This window comes from Cariama cristata, unplaced genomic scaffold (genome assembly GCF_000690535.1).
Source record: "Cariama cristata isolate BGI_N322 unplaced genomic scaffold, ASM69053v1 scaffold8654, whole genome shotgun sequence".
In the NCBI taxonomy this organism is placed as follows: domain Eukaryota; kingdom Metazoa; phylum Chordata; class Aves; order Cariamiformes; family Cariamidae; genus Cariama; species Cariama cristata.
This window is the reverse complement of record NW_009612295.1, coordinates 5,674-29,914: the sequence shown is the minus strand read 5'-3', so window position 1 is coordinate 29,914 and position 24,241 is coordinate 5,674. Positions and strand designations below refer to the sequence as shown.

General features: G+C 35.4%; 1 protein-coding gene across 1 annotated transcript; it reads right to left on the bottom strand.

The window, feature by feature from the left end:
* Positions 1-1,227: 1,227 nt before the first annotated feature.
* ZC3H7A (zinc finger CCCH-type containing 7A) lies at positions 1,228-24,241 on the bottom strand. Its single transcript, XM_009698558.1, has 22 exons — positions 24,109-24,241; positions 22,897-22,936; positions 21,834-22,031; positions 21,245-21,403; positions 19,487-19,567; positions 19,359-19,400; positions 18,513-18,540; positions 17,712-17,992; positions 15,679-15,886; positions 14,639-14,703; positions 13,689-13,881; positions 11,233-11,394; positions 10,394-10,590; positions 10,060-10,157; positions 8,825-9,006; positions 6,659-6,735; positions 5,969-6,102; positions 5,498-5,603; positions 4,873-4,981; positions 4,016-4,149; positions 3,496-3,659; positions 1,228-2,155 (listed from the first exon to the last, which is right to left on the bottom strand). Exons 1-22 carry the CDS (start codon positions 24,174-24,176, stop codon positions 1,966-1,968), a joined length of 2,916 nt encoding a protein of 971 aa, XP_009696860.1. The 5' UTR covers positions 24,177-24,241; the 3' UTR covers positions 1,228-1,965.

The window sequence follows — 24,241 nt, the reverse complement described above, 5'->3', positions numbered from 1 at the left end:
GTAATTCCCCAGTGACTCCTCCGTTTGTACGAGGACCGAGCGCCCTCCGGCAGCCCTTCCCCAACAGCCCCCCACTGCAGACATTAAAGATTTCACACCGTCTTTACAGAACAAGGATTTCATGTTTAGTTTTTTCTAGAATTACTTCCAATAATTTACAGAGCACTTACATTAAACAATGAAAGCATAAAATTGAGAAAACAATTCAGAAAGGCACACGATACAATCAGGTTTTGTCACAGAAATAACAGTGTCCGTAGTACCCTATTTCAAGCTCAGATTATTACAAACAATGTCAAAAATTAGCATTGCAGCAGGTGGTATTTCAAGCACCAAACTGATTTTGTATGCACACTATACATCGTATTCAAATGTACTTCAGCCTAGCCTGTAAGGAACAGTTACTTCCCAAGTTCCGCTAGCTATGGCTGAAGCAGGTGGTGGTGGTTTAGGATTCGTTGTGCTTTTATTTTGTGAAGGGAACGGGACACAGCATCCAGGCTCATCATGTGTATAGGTATCACTGAACTTTGGTTCAACACTTTTTACATACACAATATATGGCCAATGACTACATTCAAACTACTGAAAGTCATTCGTAAAAGCTCTTCTAATTATGTCAAGTCAGCCAATAACAGAGAAAAATACTCTGGAGGAGAGAGAGAAGTCAGTCGGGGGGCGGGGGGGGAAGAAACCTAGCTTTAGCTATTTTGAATGAATGACTGGAAGAAGCTTAGATTAAAAAAAAAAAAAAGAGAGAGAGAGAAAAATTTAGGGAACACACAAAGAAAGCTGAGAGCACGATCTGCAGAGAAGCCAAAATGCAACAGAAGCTCCAATGACTGTAAAGCCAAAAGGACCATCAGTCAGAAGTCATCTCTGCCTGTGAATGGTTTTCCATTTCCTGTGGTCTGCAGGAAATGCAATTTGAATGACCACCCACCTTGCAGCTGAGGTGGTGGTTCATGCCCAAATCAAAAGGCTGAAAACACATCCCAGCACCATGTAGCTCCAAAATGCTTGTCTACTTTGCAAGTTAGTTGGCCATTTTTGTTATTTTAGTGATGCGATGAGCAAATGACAATACAGAAAACTGCAAACAAGCAGCTGGAGACACAAATACCAACTTACTCAATTTTTAGCTACAGGTGCTCAAGCTTTTGCTAATAGGCAAATCATTGTTTGTTTGTTTTCACAAAATCTCAATTCTGAGAGGCTACATGCAGAAAACAGCTTTGTGTAAAGTTCTCTTTATTACAGGCAACATTAGTCCATACAATACACAATACTGACATACAAGTGTAATCTTTCAAAATCAGCATTTAACAGCAAAGACCAAGAAACAGAATTTTAACTACTTCATTTTCAAAAATTAATACTTTTTTTCCTCCCAAGATCCTTTTTCAGTAAATTATATTGAAACATACAAATAGAGAAAAAATATCCATTCAACATATACTGTAGTTAAATGGTTATTTTGTTTAAAATCTTTAATAAGAAAATCCTTTTTAGCAACCTACATATAGATAAGTAGCAAACTTTGTTTTAAACAAATCCTCTCCATTAAAAGATCTGAAGAATTTTCATCCATCATTTTCTTGTTAGCCCATAACACTCTGTTTTGTAATACCTTGATACCTTAAAGTTTTTCAACTGAAGGACTGATACTAGGGGGCTTCCTAGATATTATAACCTCTCTTCCCCCCTTCTATTTCCTAACTTTCTGTCCAACAGAAGGTGAGTAAGCGCATAATACTTCAGATTTTTTTAATCACCACTCTGTTTCATGAGAGCATAGACAGGTCTGCTCAATCCCCCTAAATCTACTATATTTTGCTGTTCAGGAGGAACAATATATGCCAATAAAAGCAGAAAACCTGCAGCTTTTCTGTCACATGCTTTTGATTATTGTCAAATTTTCTGGTTTATGCTTCCAGCTGATAACATGTATGTGTCATCTCAGTGTTAGTTTATATCTTTAAACAAAAAACTATATTTTCCAAAGTCATTATCACTGGGAGCAATCAAGTGGTCTTTTCTTGCTTTGCTGAGCTTCATTCTTAAAACTTGTCTTCGTTCTTCCCACTCATGGAGTTCAGCATTTCCATGGGCAAATTTACAGTTGTTTCCTTCAGTGCAAGTACCAGCCATATATCTGTTAAGACAGATTTCAAATAGTGTTTTCACAGAATTACCATGATCACTATTGTATCTAGGTATTTTCTTCTGGTCATGTTTTTCAATTACACTAAAATATTACGGACAAAAAAAAATATTGGAAGAATATTTACTTTTTAAGTACGATGACGCTAACTCTGTTTAGCGTTTTGATTATATTTTTCTTTTCCAGCTGTCAAGTATTTATAGAGTAACAAGAGATGGCTCTTTTCTTTCTGTTCTTCATGCTTCTACTTTACTGTGTCATTTAATGCTCGATATCCTTAATTTCATGAGGTCAAATTATCAGGTAAATGAATACCTTAATCATTTAACTCATTAAGCTAAAGAACTACTATTGTTAAAAAAATCTAACAAATTAATTACCCTTTGTTATCTAAATTTTGTTTTTAAGTACTCAGTATGACTTAAGAATCTATTTTATCCTAGTATTTTTATATTAAGTTATAAGCACGCCAGTTTGTATTCACTTTATACTGCATATCCAAGGTCTGTTAGTGTTCAAAGCAGCAAATACATTTAAGATGTTACTTAAAAATTCAGTAAAGGGGACACGTAAGCTTCCATGCAAAGACTGAAAACAAAAAATAACTTGCTTTATATGCTGTGCAATTTCTCAAGATCTCTAAGGCATTCTAAATCTTGAAGTTTAAACGCAGTAATAAAGGTATCCGTACCAGCACATTGAATCTTTAGCTCCAGAATACAGATTTCAGAGGTTTTAGCCTTCCAAAAAGATTCCAACAGTGGAAGGAACTTTCAACAGATTTACAAAAAATCTACCGCAGTCAGGTAAACAGACTGCATTTAAGAATTAAAGGGAGCAGCAAAACATACAACCAGTGCTGGAGAAAACCAACAGGTCTTGGAAGTTCTCTTCCACACATTCATAAACTATTTCCAATAATAAATACTTGATTCGAACAAGTTTGTTTTGATGCTAACAACATTTCTACTTGCCTTAAACATCCAACATCACTGTCCAGCTAGGTACTGTTCTTGTGTTCTACAGGTAGTTAATATGTAGATGCCTAAGTAAACTTGTAACAAAACGTATTTCGTGCAGCTGCAATAAACTTGCAGTCCTTTATTAACAACACACAAGCAATTAATTTGGTTCCACAATTATGCAACTTGTCACTCCCAGAGTTCTAACAGTATGTGTTAAAATATTGTTAATTACTTAGTTTCTTGTTGAAAGATGTATGCAAAGCAAGAAATACTAGAAACACTGTCTGTCAAAACTAATAACTGCCTTAATTATTTAACTATGAACTGTAATTTTTCAGCATTTTTGACATCTTAAAAACCACATACCTATCACAAATGCTAAAACATCCAGTTGGAAAGCGATACTGCCAGCAGTTTTGATCATCCTCAGTGTGGAAAACCTTTTCTTTATGCTTTTCAGAAGAAATGTGACCCTGCCATTGCTTCTCACTATTACAGTTCTTCCCACACATCCAACAGTGAAAATCCACCTGTTTTACAGGGAATTTGAAAACAAAACATTGAGATTTCAATACTGTAAGCACAGAACTGCTCCTAAATACATTTTGAATGTTTTCTTTATTTTGCCCTGTAAATTGTTGTTTACCTAAACAGACATAGTTATTTAAACAATCACCTGAAGTTTACAATCTCTGCTGGCTTTACAGGAGTGCTTTACAGGCTTTAGAACTGCTTTACAGTGTCAGTTAAAGTTTGCATTTAGCATAGCTAGCTATGATCTAAGGAAGCACCAAGAAAGTAAGGACAACAATGTATGTTACTGATAGGAAGGGGGAACCAACAAAAAAGCACGTTTTAATTTAGAATTATACCTATGATTACTTACTGTAACTTCAGCATAGTCAGTCGGCATGTGAATTTGCTTCCCATTTTCTTTGTTCGCCTGAGCAGCTGTATCATCTCCTTTTTCTGGTTTTTGACTTTTTAGCCATATGTCATACAACTGCTCCAAGTCTTGAACTAATGAGAGCAGAAGCTAAAATAAGTAATTAGCAATTAAGGCAACAGTCTGAGAATACTAGATAAATGACTGAGTTTGCAAGTGTAATTCAGTTCCCACCTATTGTAAGAAGAAAAAAGGAAGGACACAATGTAGACAGTTACACAGTTTAGAGATAAGAGCCACGAGCAATATCAACCTCTAGCTACTTACCAAGACCCATTTCTGCCTATCTAGGGGAAAGTAAGATGTTACACATTTCTGAACAGGCACCGAAAGTACAGTTAACAACGGTGTTGCTGTGTATCAATAGCTGAATTTTGAAGTACTAATAGAAAGTGTACTACAGTTTTTGGTGGTCTACAGTCTGCTTTCTTATAGCTTGCCCCCATATGTTATCAACAGAATCCTAGTGTGTGCATGTGGCAATACAGAGTATGAACACCAAACAATATTGCTGCATGGATCAATATGCTATTTCTAAGACATCTACAAAAACTGATACAAATTACTTTATTGTTAAAAACACATGAAGAAACAAATACATAATATCGCTGTTTTTATTTAATACTGTTTTTGAATACCCAGTCTGGGATTATCCAAATTTAAAAAAAAAAAAAAGGCACCTGCAAAGTTTACTACAAAAGACAGTAAAAGAAAGTGGATTAAAAAGTAACTGAGGAACAAGAATGAAAAGCAGAACAGTCAGATATACAACATGTTAGATTTACTCTTCTACTTACTGCTGTTCTCCTTCATATAGGTCCACATCTCTCTTTCCTCAGGACTGTGAGCAAATGAGCAGTTTCCATCATACTGACATTTCTTGCCTGAAGCAATATGATTGCACAACTGGAACGTGAATTAAAAAAAGATATCCTTATGAATATAAAGTAAATAGAATGATAGCAAAAAATAAGTTTTTTTCAGCCTTCGCTACTGTTTCCTCTCCCAATCAGACATTTCTATCGCATGAAAAATAAACTCATCTTTATTTTATAAAAAAAACTCCTATCTTGTAGTTACAAAAAACAAACTGCTGGAAGCAAGTACTGTGACTGCTTTTTGCCTCCTACCAGATTACCAGGCCATAGACACGTTTAAACTATTTCAGAAATATTTACTGGAAATAGTAACAACTTAGTTAAATCACTTAAAAAGTTACTAACTTCCACTGATCAGAAAGGGCTTCAGTAACAACATGTGAGATCACTGCTTTTCTAAGGCTGAACTCTGTAGAAACACTATAAACATATTCCCACCAACTCCCATAGGAATTTCTGCAGAACTGATGAAACCAGCCCAATTACTAGTATTTTCCAGTTACTCTATTTTATTAACTAAAATGTTAGTCTTAGGTTAACATACATCAAATTGCAGAGGCACTTGTTTCTTTGCAGGAAGAGGACGAATGGTCATCCACTTCTTACGTTCATTAGACATTACTAGCACCACACGGCGATCTTTGGTCCATCTGAAAACCAGATGCATTCAATGAAAGAAAATACTACTGAAAAAAGACACACACTACACAGAAGCAGAACCAGGAAAGCGCAGAAAGTTTCTTTATAAAGCTTTGACCATGTATTTGAGATTTAACTAAATTCTACTGAAACTTTACCATCACTGAGAACTAAAAAAACCCCATAACAAACAGCCACTGAAGTGTTTCTCATTACCAATTATTAATATATTACAAAGAGATGACACTGTGATCTGCTGCAGTATGTTTTTTCAAATGCCTTGTATGACTCTTTCCTAAGCAGTAACAAAGATTCCCAAAAGAGGTTTTAAATGGCTGTCAAAATGGTAAAATTTTCACTGTTTAGTCTTACTTACGGGTGTCTTGCCTTTGCACTACAGTATTTTTTATTTCTGTCTGGCTCATTAACTTGACCATTTCTCCAGCACTGACCACAAACGAACTTCATTTTCAGATTAAGTGATCCGTATTTCATTTGGTTCCCAAGGATCTTAAGTCAAAAAAAAAAACCAACAACAATAAAAGGTATTTTGTATCTGCAAAAAAATCCATACATAATTATGAATTACCCGCTATGATAAAGGTTTACAACACATGCCCGGAAGCAGATGTTACACTGCATGCCTTGTAATAGTTTAGCCTGTAATTTCAAACTAGACATTTCTTAACAAATGCTTTTTTATTTAACTTATTTCTGATTTAGATATATGTACCCAGAAGATGTGATAATACATACACACTAAACACAAAGAACTCCTACATATTGGAAAGATAATTAATTGACCTATGGCAGCTGACTGAAATTATATTTAGGTTTTATGTTCCACATATGATAGAATAAGCAAAGTAAAAAAGGAATTGCATAGAAGCAAAGTAGGAATTTTAGTGTAAGTGAAGCAAGCCGCAAGAAAGCCTACCGTGACAGAGATTATTTAAAGGGAGCATTAAAAAAAGGAATTTCTAAAATAAGTTAGATTACATACAGACATAGAAAAAGTTATCACCAAAGTCACTGTAGAATTAGTTTAATGGAAAAACAAAAATACCTGTGATCCATGTGCACTAGCTTCCATGTTCTGCCAGTACTTCTTTGATTCTTGAACAATAGTATCATGTGAAATACCTGTAAAGGAAGGGAAAAGTTCTTGAGCACTTAACAACTGTTGTAGAATTACAGACATGCTCAAACTGGAATGCTACTGAAGCCCCAAAGTTTTAATCTATTTTACTTTTTCTATATTGTATGCATATACACACGGTCACGTGTGGGTGTGGATATACATTTACATCCAAATACACACACACATATATATACACACACACTTAAGAAGCTCATGAGGGCCTCCAAAACAGAAATATTGTGTGTATCATCACATTGAAAAGCAAACATAAAAGATTTTTAAATTACAGATTTGTCAAATAAGTTAAGGTGCATCTTTGAGTATTTATTTAAACATAATGTACTAAATCTCTAACGATAATCTAATTAGAAAAGGTACATTGTATTATGGACCACAGAAAAACTATTGAAAATGAAAGCTGACAGATACTACATTGCTCCTGCACTCTTTACAAAGATTTTAAACAAGCCCTGTTAATTAGGGTTTTGTTTCAGAAAAAAAACAAACCAAACCAAAAAACATGACATTCTTATAAATACTCCAGCTAAGGTTCCTATAGGAGCTATACAGTATTCACACATACTGTAACATTTACTGCTCTAATTCCATACAAATACAGACTGTCATCTGTGTTTGGATTTGAGGGTTGATAAAATGTTTCTTTCCTGAGGTAGCATTCCTTTACTTCCCACACCTCACATTAGGAAGAGGAACCTCATTCAAAGAGTACAGACTGAGCTTTAACTGACTTTGGCAAAGCATGAGGGCAGCACGAAGACATAATAAAATAAAAAATCTGCCTTCTGTGGTGAATCAATTTTCTTGGAGAACCCAAACCTTACTTCAAAATAGAAATTATAGCATAAGTATTTGCCATCCTTGACTTTGTAGGGGCAGCTGGTAAGAAAATAACTGTTTTACTTCCACTCAGAAACTTCTAAAGACTCATGCCAGGAGAGATAAAACAGGAAATCAGCAAAGAAACAGTCATCTCTTGTCTCTATTTGACTTTCCTCCTCCAAAATTTTCAGGTCAGTATGACATCGCATGTCAGTATGGCTGTACAAGAATCTAGATAGAAAGCTGAAGCAACAAGGAGCCTCTTCATCAAAGAAGGGTCAAGTGAAGATAAATCACAGACATAAAGAGGCAAAAATGCCAGAAACACTGTAACACATTGGGATTGCCCCATATCCCTTTTTCCTCTGTGCATCACAATGATCCAACATGATTACTTAATATGCAAAGTACTGCTGTCATGAAGAGCAAGGTAGGAAGAATGAACAACTGTTATGTGGTACAAATTATTTACTGCTAACAGTTCAACTGCTTTTTTTAAAATTAAAAAAAGTCATGGGGAGTTTGGAACTCATGACCGAGGAATGGACTGTAAGTACAGAGAGATGCTGTTCAAAAGCTTTCAGTTAGAAATGAGGGTGTAAAATTTGTTATCCTCAAAGAAGCCAACAAAACCAAGCAAGATCAACAAAAAGCAGCCTAAACATCCTGTGTAAGCCAGAACAGAAAAATAGTTAAGTTTTATCAACACATACACTAATGAGACACAGAGCAGCGATCTGGAAAGATTTATTTCCTGGCTAACATATAAGAATGGTACTAAGCTAAAAGAAAGGTCTAACTGTGGAAAAACTTGATTCTTGTACTGGGGGAGGGAGGGAAACAATGGCAGAAATAAAATATTTCAAGCTTTTCTCTCAGTGCTTTGTGAAAAAGAAATTTGATCAACAGCTTCCAAACTTTGAAGGTTTAAAAATAATATCTAGTTTGATTTGGATTTAGTATCTGCTCAAGACTTCTAGTTTTATTTCAAGAAAAAAAAATAATCTGATCATCAAATGAGCAGTTCTGACAGTTTTTATTATCAAAAACTTGCTAATTTTGAATACCTAGCAGCCTACTCAATACTTTTCATCATTTTTACATTACTGTTTATTGAATATGCTGTATGAAAGATTCCAGCAAATTCTAAGTGAATGCACTGATCCCAAGTTGCTAATTTCAGAAAGGAGTTGAGATAAGGAAGAAGTGGCATTACAATGAAGAGTAAAGCGTGCATTTTACCAAACATACCTGTTTCCTTTTGCATTATCCAGACTTTAAGCTCTACCAGACTGTGAGCATAAAAGCATTTATCCTCTCGTAAGCAGCCATAATGCACCTCATGTCTGCACAGGTCAAGCTGACATCGAACTTGAAAAGGACGGATTTTGGAATATTTCACCATAGTTTCTCGCAAAATGTGGACAAGGCACCTGTTTTGAAAACAGACACATTTCGATATTCCTTAAAATGACTTTGTTCACGTGTGGAAAAACACGTAAAACAACCATCCCTCGACACAGCTTATTCAAGTGCCTTTTTAACACTTTTTACTTGAAATCAGAAAGCCAAAGAAGTTTCCAGAGGAAGTAGCATCTAACTATCATTTCCAGGCTGAGTAAACCAACATCACGAAACAGAACTCTTGTGAAATCCAGAGGTCACTCTTCTGCAAAGCTTTACTGAATTCTATCCAACCAGATCACTAGTTTCCAAGAGGGAAACCGTATCATGTCCTCTTTCAAGTATATATCCGTACCTAATTACAAACACAAGTACTTACTCTTCTGTAGAGCACCATTAAAGAAAGAGTTGATGCATCGCCTAGCTCTTACAAGTGTAGTGTTTACTCAATATGGGGAAGTGGAGTACAAAGCAATTAAAATGTTCCTGCTTACATTTCCATCATACAAAAATGTAAGTTTATTAATTCTCCAAAACTGATTTAACACGATTAACACTACGAAGTCTCTGTTAACTTTCAAAGAATAATTAAAAGACATTTTCCTCACACTACTTTTTATCAACTGAATTAACAAGGACTATGGTCTATTTCAGACACTGTAACTAAGATAAACTTGTTCTTAACTGAGTTAAAACTACAGAAAAACAAGCAAAACAGACCAAAGAAAGAGCAAACTTAGGAATTCCTATATTAATTTAACATCATACATTATTTACATCAATGCAGCTCACCAGGTAGATAAGCTATTAACAAACTGATACCAAAACCAGTAAGATTCAAACATGAGGGTGGATACCACTAATTTTGAATACATTGATAAAGAAATTGTTCACTTTCAATTTAGTTACGTCAGACAATCCTTGTTGAGTACGTTTGTCTTATCAATACCACCAGAGCATAACAGTCAGTTAGCAAGGACAAGAAGTTAATCAACAGGTAAGAAATGAAAGTCAGAATTAAAAAATTCCCTGAAAGCTTTGCTTTTAATTTGAAACTTAAAGAGATGGTATTTCAGACATACTTGTTATCTTCAAAGTCATGCATAGCAGGGTGAGAACAAGAAGATGAGTTATCCTTGTTCCTTTTGCTTATTATTCTGGGTTTGTGATCAAAACATTTCTGCAATACAAAAACAGGTAATTATAGAGTATGTATTTTATACATTTAAAAATATACCTTACCTTAAAGATTTTCACACAGACTTCAACTAGTCTCTAATCTAAAGCTAGCCAGATTATTACTGAACATGCATTTCAAAGTTTAAAAAATAGTCATGCATGAACCAAAGCATTTATTTCTAGGGAATTTTATTATCTATTACCATTTTTATTGTGTCATTAGAAATAAAGCAGCACCTCACAAAGAAACATAAATAATCCATGATGTTCTTGAAGAAGTCGGGACACAGTCAAGTTGATCTTTCCATTTCCTCCAAAAAGAGCTTCTCTACTAAAGGCTCCTTTGCGCTCCAGTGTCCACACATCAATCTCCTCTTGGCAATACGCAAACGTGCAATGACCTGGATATCTGCATTCCTCTTCAGCAGCTACATCTAAAATGATAATATTGAATATGACATTGTTTTTCCACAACTTTTACGGGAAATTCATCTTAAAACTTTCACGATCTCCATCTCAAATGTTTCTAATAAAGAAGCTACATCTGTTGTAAATGGGTCACTTAATTCCAGCAGACAGAAACAAAACCTTATGCCGAATGACTTACTGAAAATGTAAAACTCCTCAGAAAGGCTGATGCACACCTCCTTTGTGGTGAAACAACTATCCTTTTCTAGTCTAAGGCAACAATGCTGAGAACTCGGAATACCCTTTGCTTTAATATAGCTGTTAATTAATGCACAAGTCATCTTGCTTACATCATAAGTAGAGATTCATACTGCAAAAGTCTAACAAGAATGCTTTTTTGTTGTTGTTTAGTAATAGCCCAGCACTCGGAAGCAAAGTTATTCATGACGAAGAATAGTACAGAAGTACAGTGCATGTTCTCTAAATAATCACATTAATGGTCAAAATACAGGTCTTCTTACAGCCTTTGAAAATAAAAACAACCCCGTGAACTTCCTTCTCCACCGCCCATGAGCAAGAATAAAAACGCATTCTATGCTTCACTGTGGAAAAGCTAAACTGTATTACCTTGAGCGTAGGCGTTAACATTTACTATCCATAACACGTACCTTTACATATATAATATGGTCCCACATACTGTGTCTTTGTTGGTCTTGGACGTATTTTTTTCCATGATTTATCTTCAGAGTTTTTTATTCTGCCAATTAGGATATCCTTCTTACATTTATGTTCTAAACTAGGATGGTAAGCGTAATCCAATAATTTAGGACCTAAAACAAATCACAGAAACTTGCTTATATTTGCATAAATTGTAGCATACTTTTAACATTTCCAAACAAAGACTGGCACATAAGCCCAAAAGCAAAGTACACGAGCGCACTGTATAGAATTCCTGCTTGCACCTGTGTGCTGGTCTTGGCTGGGATAGAGCTAATTTTCTTCACAGTAGCTGGTATGGGGCTATGTCTTGGATTTATGCTGACAACAGGGTTGATAACACAGGGATGTTCTCGTTACTGCTGAGCAGGGCTTACACACAAAGTCTTTTCTGCTCCTCACCCCACCCCACCCGCGAGGAGGCTGGGGGTGCACAAGGAGTTGGGAGGGGACACGGCTGGGACAGCTGACTCTAATGACCCAAGAGATATTCCACACATATGACGTCATGCTCAGCATATAAAGCTGGGGGAAGAAGAAGGAGGTGGGGGGACGTTCGGAGTGACGGCATTTATCTTCCCAGGGAAGCGTTATGTGAGATGGAGCCCTGCTTTCCTGGGGATGGCTGAACACCTGCCTGCCCATGGGAAGTGGGGAATGAATTCCTTGTTTTGCTTTGCTTGCACAGCTTTTGCTTTAGTTATTAAACTGCCTTTTTCTCAACCCACAAGTTTTCTCACTTTTACTATTCCGACTCTTTCCTTTTTTTCCCCAGTCCTGCTGGGGGGAGTGAGCAAGCAGCTGTGCGGTGCTTAGTCGCTGGCTGGGGTTAAACCATGACAAACAGCAACTCTGAAGAACCAAAAGTCATTAATAGCTATGTTGAACACAACAGAAAAAAAACGAATACTTACAAAAGGACCAGTCTCGGCAAGAAAAAAACCATAAGTTACTTGGGGAGGGATGCTGTATTACAACCTTAAGATTACTTTGGGACAGCAACAAGTTACTGTGTTGGGTTTTTTTTTAATTCCAAAGCATGTGTTTCCATAACACTACTTTAAAACTTAAATCACTTATTTATAAGAAGTCGATGCAGATGAATTCCAAGGATCAGTAAATAGCTCTCTCAACCTTAAAAATTTTATTGTATTACAACAGTTACTATGTTCAGAGACAAAACACACTACATAAGTAGTACACATGTGCCAAAAACATAAATGCCAATCCCAGAACTTTGTGATTTTGGAAACAAAAATACGCCTAGCTTTAAACTCTGTCTTTAGCATGATACTAAAGTGAAGATTACATTACCACCAAAATGAAGAAATCAGGGAGAGAGTCTGAAGATGAGCAATGCTCAGTGAGTTTTGCTATTTAAGGGACTACAAAACTAAGAGTGTGACACAGTTTCCCTGGACAAGAAGCTGATGGAACAGTACCATTTCAAAAGTAGGTAGTAAAAGCAGGAGGCACTTAAAGGCTTTGATAGAGATGCAAAGAAACAGAATAGATGCTTTGATACAAAAAGTGAAGCTAGGGACATGCTAACTACTTCCACCAATATTTTATAGCTCCTGCTTTTAAGAGAACGTGTTCTATGGTTTTTCCAAACATCACTTCATGGATTTTTTCTTGAAAAAATAATTTTAAGCTAATATAAAATTATTAAAACTACAATAGTCATCCCCTAAATGTCTCGATACAATTCTTTATTAGTATATCAACATCAGTGACACCTATAACTTAAAACACAATGCTTATTTTTAAGATTAGTCTTAATAAAAGCTATTGCCTCTAGAACATGGCTCTGTTTAACAGCAACAGCTCAGGCCTAAAAGATTAGTTACATTAAAGCCCAAAACTGGTTAAGATCCCTTGAGTCAATACAGTGGAGTTAATTATTACTAAGGTTTGGAAGCCTCAGTATTATGATTTAGAATTAGTTTGAAAGAACAATAAAACAGATGGGATGTGAAGGTTACCAGGTACTTTGAACTGCGGTTCAATTCCCCATGGCCAATCAGAGAGAGTATTGCAAGTTTTTTTTAGTCTTGAGCAAAGGTGTCATTCTTCACAGAACCCTGGGGGTTGGGAGGAAAGTGAATACAGAATGTGAACGACCTTACATAGTAAACCTACAGGTTGGGGAAAGCATGTGGTGATTTGTGGCGGTTTTAGGAATCACGAATCTATTAGAACAAGAAACAAAGACAAGAAGAAAGGAGATAAAATAGTCCTTATCATTAAGCTCCTTAATCATAACATTGTACTACATCTGCAAAGAACAAGTCAGGATTAACACTGTTTAGAAGCCAACAATATTTTAACTTATGAACACTACAATTTTAAATGAATGCTTTTTCATTTTTTAAAAATGAACCTACTGAGTCCAAAAGCCCCTTACCTTTCTTGACAAAACATAACTGGCAGGCTTGTCTTAGCTCATGTGTGCCTTCTAATGGGTTCCTTCCCGCAAGTGCTGACGATACAGGTATATTAGCAGCTGCACTGCTAAAAACATTTGAAAAGTCATTTCTAGTTTGGCCTGCAATTCCCATGTAATTTTCGGACCCAAACAAACTACTAGGGCCATTTATCTGTGGGAAGAAAGCATATTTTATTTGATCCATGTAATTTAATTTATCTACAATTAAAATTTAACCTACTGAAATTATTCTTCAAAGCATAACAAAGACTATACACAAAAAACCATAATACAAACTTAACCACATGTCTAAGAAGGGGACACAGAGATTTTACAAAAGCCGTATACCCAGCACAGACTAAGCATATAACAAGACCTAACCAGGTACAGGGAGAACAGCACTTGCCAGGCTAATTACTACTCCATCCTGGCTCATGAGGATGCAATCCTTCATGCCGTCCTTCCCCACATAATCAACGGCCAGCAGCATGATTAAAAATATACAGCATGACTAGGATACAAAAAGCAGATGGATTCTCAGATACAAGGTGATCTCTGCTCTGTTCCTGTACGAGGACAGTTCTCCAGGATTCCTAATATCTGGCACTCAGAACACAAGAGATTTTCTCTCTTAGCTTGGATGTTTTACACTTCCACAGCATTTTACAGCAAGTTCCTCAGAATGGAAGAGTGGCTATGGCAGTAGTCAAATTTTGCATATACAAAACAACTTCTGTAAATTTTTTCTTCAGTTCAATTACTGTTCCTGTGAGCTACTGTACAACTGTTTTCCAAGCCAGAATCATATTATAATGGTAAAAGTGCCATTTTTTAAAATAGAAACTTCCACCATAAAAATCAAGACCTATGTTAAGCCTTCAAGGTGTTAACATTTCAACTGATGTGAAAGAAAACATGAAAATACTTACAAACAGTGGGGAATTATTGCTGCTAAGTGTTGGTGTTCCATCTCTAGAAGCTGAACTCGAGAGGTCTAAAGGAATAAAAAGAAGTTTTAATTATTTCAGTTCCCCAAAACATCCTATGCAAAAAATTATTTATCATTCCTGAGAAGTAGAAGTATCAAAGGTTTGGTTTTTTTGACTAACAAAAGATTTTTTTGTTTGCTATCACTTTTTTCAATTATGTAAAAGCCCTTGTAAGCATCTGGGCTGAGAAATTACTAGGTAATCATCTTCAATAGAACCATCTGACTGACATCAGCAGTAGCTTCACAGGCATCTGCTGAAGCAACATGAAGATACTTGTGCAGTACAAAAAGGGCAGCTAGATAAGCAATACCTGACTATCAAAAATGAGGAGATGAAAGAAGGTTTACAGAATTCTTCTATTTTTATTTTTATTTAGTAAATTTTGCTTCGTTCTAAAGAGAGCACACTCCTGTAACACTGGTAATTAGAGAAAAAAAAATAATTAATTTTTGTAGTTCACAGACTATTTATATCTTGTTATTTCATGTATCTGATTTCACTACATAATTATAGTCCCTAGAGTGTTAATCCAAACATGTAATACTGGTATCTTTTCAGAGTACACAGTTATATTAACCTTTTAGAATTCTTGTTTATTGCCAACTCATCAGAAATGGGTTAAGCTGTAAAAACACCTTTTTTAAAAAAAAAAAGTTTGAAGGAACATAGTTCCTTCTTTATACTTATTCACCTGAAACAAGTAACTTATACAATAAATGGAGAAAAACTGAACAGAGCGAGCTTGGAGCATGCTTATGCAGACCCCAAGTAGACAAGAGCTTTATTTATAAATTCTTGTGTACAACCAACACTGATTCTTAACACTCTCAAAAATTGTGAGCACAGATCAAATGTTATCTAAGTGTTAAATATTACTAAATAGTTGCAAAAACTCATTTGTTAAAGAGAGGAGCCAGATGGCTCATGTACAACTCACTCTCATCATAAAAGGTTAAATATTAAGACTAATTTCTTACCTCTTTTTGGGTCACTGATTGAAAAGGTGCTTAACGGTGAACAAAAATTTTCCAGTGAAGAAGCCAAAGGCTGTGAAAAGATTTCTGAAAGAGAAGGTGACGGAACAAATCCTGCACTAACTGGTAGTGTCCCCAACAATGAGGCAGAGAAAGGTACACTAGGAGCTACACTTCCTGCAGGAATAGGTCCCCTGGCTCCTGCAGTTTGCTGGAAAAAAAGAAATTCAAAAAGAATGTTCAAACACACCAAAAAAACTCTCAAGAATACAACCTGCAATAGCATTTCTTTTAGTAAAGTTTTTGCAAAGTTTTTATAAACCTACTGAAAAACAAGAATAAAAGGTACACTACTGTACTATATAGAGCTGCAGTACATTTAAAGAACTGCAGTAATCAAGCCCTAAACAATGCCCTAACGCAAGGAATTATCCATGAATCAACCACTTTAAAGGTTCAGTTGGCTGGAGTTTGTTAACTTATTAACAGATTTGGGTTTTTTTATTAATCAGATCAGAGCTGAATTTCCAAATTATGTTAAAAACATAAGACAACAGGGAAGAGTAGCAAGAGTCAGAAATGGACATGATTTTTTTTCTAAATGAAGAGAACATAATTCAAATTGCAGTACAGTAAAGGGTCAAGAGTTAGCTTTGAAATAAATCCTCATGTACAATCAAACGATACCATGATCTGCAAAGACCAGATCACCTTTTTTCCCCCCCTGGAAAATAACATATCCTTCTGTACACCTTTGTTAAGGACATACAGCATGGGGGAGTTACCCTCCCTTCTCCCTGTCATCCCCAGAAGCTCCCCCCTTGTCTGGAGGTTGACCAAATAGGTCTGCACAGAGTTTGGCCAACATGAAGCTCCTTCTGTTCCCCAAGTTGTCAGCCTACGAGTCACTCAAGATTGTATGCTACATGAGACTGCAGTCTATCTTGGAAGATTGTATTTCCTCCTGGCTTTCACTACGGCAAATTTCCTAGGATCTCTAAAAATAATTACTTTCTACATTTCTGAAATACTTTCTACAAAACTAAGTGCATAAAACAGAGAATTAGAAGCCCAAGTATTTTTGATTTAAAGATTTAGACTGCATCCACAGCTGAATGAGGAATTAAAATCACAACTAATTGAAGAATTAAATACATCACAGCCTCATTTAACACTGCAGTACTAAGGGCTCCAAATAACTGGAAGGGCCACAGCAGACAGTCAGTAACCTTGCTAATAAGTTCAGACATCTCTGCTCATCTATCAGAGTTCTCATTTTGTCTAACAGTTGAGGAACTCTGTATGCTTCACAGTCTGTTCTAGCTCTGGAATGATGGTGTAATTAAGAGCAACTCTTCATGTGCCTAAATTTCTCTAATAATCTCTTCTAAAAAATATAAAAAGTTAGACTCATGATGCTCTAACTATTTCTGGTTATCCAGGAGGTGGATGTGGACAAAGCTCTGATCGCAGAGATACTAGTGAATGCACTAGAAGACCACGGCACAAGTACTACTGTCCTGCAAAGCTACCAGCATATGTTTAAATATAGTTTCTAGAGCTACAGAGTGAGCACTCCAACACACTCTCAGGTTCTGAGAGGGCTTATTTGCACCAAAAAAACCCCAAAACACAACATAAAACCCCCAACAACCCAAAAACACTACCCCAGACTTCAGATGCCTACTTCACTTTCCATAGTACTTCCTGGAAGTAGTACTGCTCCTACTGTGGTAGTATCGCTAGTAGTATAGCAATGTTCCTGAAGGAATATCCCTCCCCCAGCAACCTCACTCAGGTTTTCCAACACTCAAAACCAACGTAATTGTCCTTGGAGCTCTGCTGGGTCCTGGTATCTTGACAGTCACATTTGCAAGCATGTGCACCTGAGAAAATCAACCTGACTATGCACAAATACAGCTCAATGTAACCAGGAAAGGTAGCTCACATTTCACTACTAGCCCACTTGATAAAAATACAAGATCCCACTCGTAAGGACAGTCTTTTGAGAAAGAAAACAAACAAAAAATTTTTACCATTACACTTTCATCTGGATCAGGCACAGAATCAAGTAATTCATCAAGTTCTTCCCCAATAATTATATCTCCATCTCCACAATCTAAACATGCTTCTGGCATAGAGAAAGAAACATTCCCTCCATTTGCCAACACTGCAGAAGGCAAAGAAACCTTTTCCACTTGAAGAGGCATAACAGAAGATAAAGATGGTACAGGTACTGATGACACTTTAGACACTTCAGAAACAAAGTTTGATGAAGAAGCAGCAGAAACCATCTCTTGCCTCTGGTCAGATAAATCTGAAACAGGTAAGATGGGAATGACTGGAACTTTTGTTCAAAGATGTAAAAATACCTCGTATAACTTTTGCTCTGACAATGTGGGGGGTGAGGGAGTAGAGAAACAAGAATGTTTAAGCAAAACCACATTACATGTTTTCAGCTTCCACTAACTTCCATTTCATGTGTACCTACACCTCCATGTTTATATATTACTCAAACTAAAAGAGACAGGAAAAGTTACAGATCTGATACTTTACTAAATCTTCAGCATATTCTCCCCTCCCTAATTTTCCAAGTTAAAGAGCACAGTATGAGACTATCACTATAAAAGCAGTTACAAGCACATCAAGTTGAGACCGAAAGGAAATTTGCTCAGCCACTTAAAAATGTAGTTTTACAGATAAAGAGATCAGACTTTCTACCACAGATCTTTCAAATGACAAGATAGATTTTCTTAAGAAATTTCATAACAAATACAATGAGATACGCATGGCATACCTAGCTCCCAGCATTAATACTGCAACATGACGAGACTCACCTAATTCAATATCTTCAACAGAAGATTTCTGTAAGTTAAAAAAAAAGACCTTTGAGCACTTTGCACAAGAGCCATTAAAAAGTTTCAAATATATATTTACAAACTAAGAATGTAAGTCCTCAAATTTAAGTTTTATAAAATTTGAAATTTACAAAGTCTAATGGAATTTAAAGGTCAAGTAATTTTTTGCATAAAGCATCCATTTGTAGACTGAAATCCACTCATGTTATCACTAAAAATCTGTAAACAACCAACAAAAATTAGAGTGGTACTTTAGAGAATGAGAGCCTAAACAGTATCTTAAATGAGCTGTTTCTACGTTTCCTCATTCATTTAGAGCTAAAGTGTCTACGTTCCCGTGAAAAAAGTCTGTAAGATCAAGATGAACTCTTCTTCATTACTGCTATTCAGACTCATTACAAATAGCAAGATAAATGCACATTCAGCTGCTAATGAAGGTCAAATTTGGACAAGTGCATAAATTAGAAGGGATTTTACCCCAGCACCCTTCACTTTGATAACAGCAAAAAAAAATAAAATAAATAAGCACAGTAACTACACCCTTGCCTCAAGGCATTAAAAGTAAATATATTCATTGCATTGGATTTAATGTTTTAGTAAACATTTATTTTACAAAGATAACCTGAATGATAATCTTATGTCTTAGTCTGCCATAAATATACAGCAAAACTGAATACAATGATCAACAAAACCCTGAAGTCCAAAATAACAGCATCTTATGTAAAATGTCAATTGCACCATTTTCACTTCATCATCATGAAATTATGAAACAATTATTCCCTGTAGTTTAAAGTCAGCTTGCACTTGCAACATGTAAAACCTTACCTGAGTTGATACATCACTAGAAACTGAATTTGAGGAGGGTGGCTGCAATGAGAAGATACCTTCATTAAATAAAAAATTGCTATCAAGAGTCAGAAACCTCACTGTAAAATGTTAAAATAAAATCTTACCTTTGCTCTTACATACGCTTTCCTTATTTTTAACCCTAGTTTTTGAGCTAGTTCTTGGGTAAGCTTAATCACACTTTCATCCTAAAAGATATAAATAAAGATTCGTAATTTACATGTATTGTCATCTAGTCAAGACATCTGTTTACATGTCAGTCTATATTCTGCAAGATCCCTATATGCAGGATGTCTCATAATGCATCTTTATTCTTGCATACACATATGGGACCGCAAGCTAACGCTGAAAAACACAGCTATCATCAAGCAAAATTACTCCAATATCTGGAATTTTTAAAAAAGCCAGAAAATAGACAGTATCCGTCTCCTCCATTTATCTGAATTTAAAATAAAAGATTTTTCCAAAACCAGAGAAGTAGATTTTTTGGGGGGTAGGTATTTTTCCTTTGTTTATTTGGGGAATGTGTTTGTTTTTTGAGGGGATGGAGGTTTTTTGTGTTTTGTTTTTACACAAATTGAGGGCCACATTTCTGATTACCATTGTGTCACCTACTACATAACACTGCTGCATATTTAATAAGAACTGTGTGTTTTGGCAGTAATTGCATCATACAACTAGAGAAGTTGAGTTAAAAACCTGGTCGTATTTCACTCAGTCCTATACTTATAATAACTATCCATTTAAATTATTTTAAGATTTAGTTTTCAGAACATGTCCGACAGCTAGAAAAAGCTATTTATAAAACTTACATAAAGGCATATAAACCTTAAGCAAAAACATTCAGATCTGGAGGTGCAAAGTGAGGATCCAAAGTCCAAAGTTACACATTCAGATAAACTGCTTGTATCTTTGGAAACACAACTGAAACCTTCTCTATATCAAGATGTAAACCTATGCTTAACAGTTTGTCTAGCCACTTCACTATAATTTTGATGTAGAAAGGCAAAAAAAAAAAGCAACTTAGTATTCTGTCCTGTGATCAGTCTATCTTGAGCAAAGCAAGTAGTTTCCATCAGCATTTCAGTTCAAATCAGGAATGCATTTCTGAAGTGAAATCTCTTAATCATCTTCACTCACTACATTTTAGTTTGCATTATGAAGGGTCTCAGAGAGCCAAATTAGATTCCTTTTGGATGAAACTAAATTGAAAGTGCTGCAGGAGTGCACCTGATGCACTCCAACTCTTTAAAAAACAAACAAACAAAAACCCCAAACCAAAACCCCAACAAAATAAAAAACCATAAACAATCACGGAAATCAGATCACCAGGACCAGCATTTCAGTCTGCAGATCCTATTATACCACACACTGCTCACTAATATAGACATAGCCTAAGACTAGAGATGCATAGTAAGTGATGCAGATGAAAGACAATGCACAGAATAGAATGTTACTAAATGCTTGGAAAGCTAAAATACAGTTATCAAAAGAATCAAATATTGTACATTATAATTATTGGTGTTTTTTCTCTTTATGTCATGAGTATACTTTTGACTGTAGAGAATTTTAAACAATTAATTCAGTGGTTCTAGTGTTTATTGCAAACACCTATGGCACTTGACCCCCGCTGCAAAGTGACTATTTCTTTTGCTGAAAGTTAGCACAACAAACTGAGCTTGGGGACTATAATCTCTGCTATCACTCTACACTTCCACAACAAAAAATAATTCTTTGAGGAATAAAAAATATTTTGCTGCATTAAAAAAACCAAACCAACCAAAAAGCCTTCAATGGCCTTGATGTAAGTACATGTTTTCTTTATTAAATCTTTAAAAATAATCATCAATATATAATTTACCTACCTGCGGCACAGCAAGAGAACATTTTGCTACAGCATCATAAGCCTTCTTATACCTTCCCAGTTCATTCAAAGCTTTTGCTTTCCGATAGAGAGCTCTGAAATTGTTTTCATTCAATCTTAATGCTATCTCACAGTCTTCTAGAACTTTTTCATGCAATCCCTATGAGGAGAAAAAAGAAAAAAAAGGCACTAGTCAGAACTATTCTCATCGAAATACCGAATTTAAACTGTATCATTCATGTAAAAGCCAGTAACAGTTATAAAGACAATTTAGCTCTTTCACAAGAGCCATCTTATTCTATAGAGAAAGCAGCAGACTTAGGTGCAGTCAGCTGTATAAATGGATAAAAATAGTCCTCCATCAACTTCCAAGCCTAGTATCACTCATTTATATTAATATTCTAGTAATTAAAAATACCTTGATGATTATATTTGTAAAAAGAAGACATTAAAGAATATGCCAAAATGATGATTTGAAACATGCCAATTCTCAAACCAAGAGCTTTTCACTTACTAGGAAACTTCCCATGACTTCATACTCTGTTAGCACATTGTTCTCGAGAAATCATACAGTTTAAACAGAAGCTTACCATATTTGAAAAGCATGCTATCCTGTTCACGTGCAGCTTCTCTAAAATATCATCAGAAACATGGATTTCTTCAGAATTAGCATAATCAGCTATGTTTATAGCCTCTGTATAGTGACTCAGTGATCCTCTCCAATCACCTTCTCGATATACATCATTCCCTTCATTAAAAAGATTTCTAACAAGCTCTCGTATAAATAACTGGAATAAGAAAAGAAACACTCATCAACAGCAGTTTTGTTGTTTATCTTCCATATTCCCAAATACATTTTTAAATAGAAAATTTATAGTTGTAACTTCACGGAATCAAAATGAAATGCAAAACTTTTGTCTATATTAGTTTTTTTCCTTCTGACATTTTTCCAAGACAATCTCTAATATTCAACATCACAATACACGGAAATAAAAGAGAGGCTGAATTACTGATAAAATAATTACTTTGTATAAGTAACCAAAAAAGACATATATATATATATATATGTTCCATACATTCTTTTAGCAAGCAGCAGCCATAGCAACTAGCAAACCAGTAGTACAAAAAGGCTGCTTTTGCAAAGCGAAAGATTTTTTTAATCTAAAGTGTGAACGACTGCATTTTTATCTAGTATGTTCTCAAATCCAATGAAACCACCTGCCATTGGATAAATATGCTAAAGAGATGAGTCTGAAAATAGAAGTAAAAAATTATGCAAAATAATAACATGTACAGAAACAAAATATATTACGAAGATTTATGTGACTGAGGTCCTTTTATCTCACTTTTGCTGTGCTACTCTAAACTTTACTCAGAATAGCCCACAGTTTTATCCAATGAATGCCCCAAATTCATCCCTAACACCAGTAAAGAAAGAATTAATCTGAACTGCTACATGAGTGAATTCTGGGCATCTGAATATCTGGATACCTGTATCACAGTGTAAGTAGTCCTCCAGTTCCAATATCAAGACATTGTAAATTGTCTGTCATACTACATCATTACTTAAATAATGATTAAAAACAAGAATAAATATAGTAAGATCGGTTCATGCTAAAAACTCTTCTGGAAACGCAAAAGTAATTTCATTACCTCATATTGTTCTTGCGTCCCTGGATAGGGCAAAGTAGATCTAGAAAAAGAAATTACAAAATTTACTTATTCTACATAGTGCTTAAAAGATGATCACATTGGAGAATACTGGTTCTTACTAAAAGCAGTCTCACCTGCTGCAACAGGCAAATCTCTAAATATTGCCCATTGCCTGCACTGAACAAGGTCAGAGTGCTGTAGACTAGTTTTGGTTAAACAATTGTGTTTTCTTATTACGAAAAACTCATTTTCATTTAAAGTTACATAGCCAGTCTTAACTCTGCTGTTCAAAATGTATTAAGGTTTTGAATGTTTTGAGTTTAAAACCTTGATGTTGTTTGTTTAAAAACGATTTGCTTCCTCTCCTCCACTGTGCAGAAACAGATTATACATGAGGAGAACTGCAATCTTCTTGTATTACAGAATGACGAATTATCTGTCAAAAGAACACATCAATTTTAACTAAGTCATACCAATGACACTACAAGAATTTTAAGAGTTCTTTAGTATGACGCAACAGGGATTTTCTCTAGCACAGAACAGAGGTATTCACTTTTAACTTTTCAGGAAGAAAAATAGGAACCTTTTTCCTTCCCATATAGGTTATCTGAGAATCTGTTTCTAAATAATTTTTTAAAAGGCAGGGTTTTTTGGTTTTGGTTTGTTTGTTTTTATTTTAAAGAATGCTTTACGCAAGCAGTGAACTAGCATGAAGTTTCACAATGACTTCAAGCTAGCCAGGATCTTCTAGAGAAGAATTTGGCATTGATCCAGATGAAAATTAATGACTAAGATGATTTTTCCTTAGGTTAAATTTTAGCTCTAGAAAGTTGAAACACTTAGGTAGTGGTGAGCAAACCCAACTCTTTCAGTAGCAACTTAGTCTTAGGTGTAGCTGTCCTCAAGTATAAGGTGGATTTTCAGGCTATCAACATTTTCCACCCACCAAAAACTTCAATGCTGATTTTTCTCAAAGGCAGAAAAAGAATACCCTCCCACCTTCAATCTGCTCTGTTTGGGAAGAGGGGTTCTGTCTTTTCTTTAAGACCGCTCCCCATTTTCATGTTAGTGTTAGCAAATACTCTGAAGAGAAACACAAGTCCTCATCCTTCTTCCTCTGCTGGTCCTGTAATAAAAGGACTTTCCCAGAGCTATCCATCTCATATATATACACGTGTATAAGCATACAAGAATAAAACCACAAAATCATACTCTATAAACTGGAGTCCTTTCTTAATGTCCTGTTGTCTAGTGCTTCTCTCTTCCGACACATTGGACATGTTATCCTGAACATCCACTTTTCGGATATGCCACTCCTCAAAAAGGAAGAAAGATAAATGACTGT

Coding starts and splice junctions, on each gene's coding strand:
- ZC3H7A (XM_009698558.1), bottom strand. CDS start 24,176: ATGTCCAATGTGTCGGAAGAGAGAAGCACTAGACAACAGGACATTAAG. Junction 22,937..24,108: donor AAAGGACTCCAGTTTATAGA/GTATGATTTTGT, acceptor TTCTTTTTCTAG/ATCTACTTTGCCCTATCCAG. Junction 10,591..11,232: donor ACCATATTATATATGTAAAG/GTACGTGTTATG, acceptor TTATCATTTTAG/ATGTAGCTGCTGAAGAGGAA.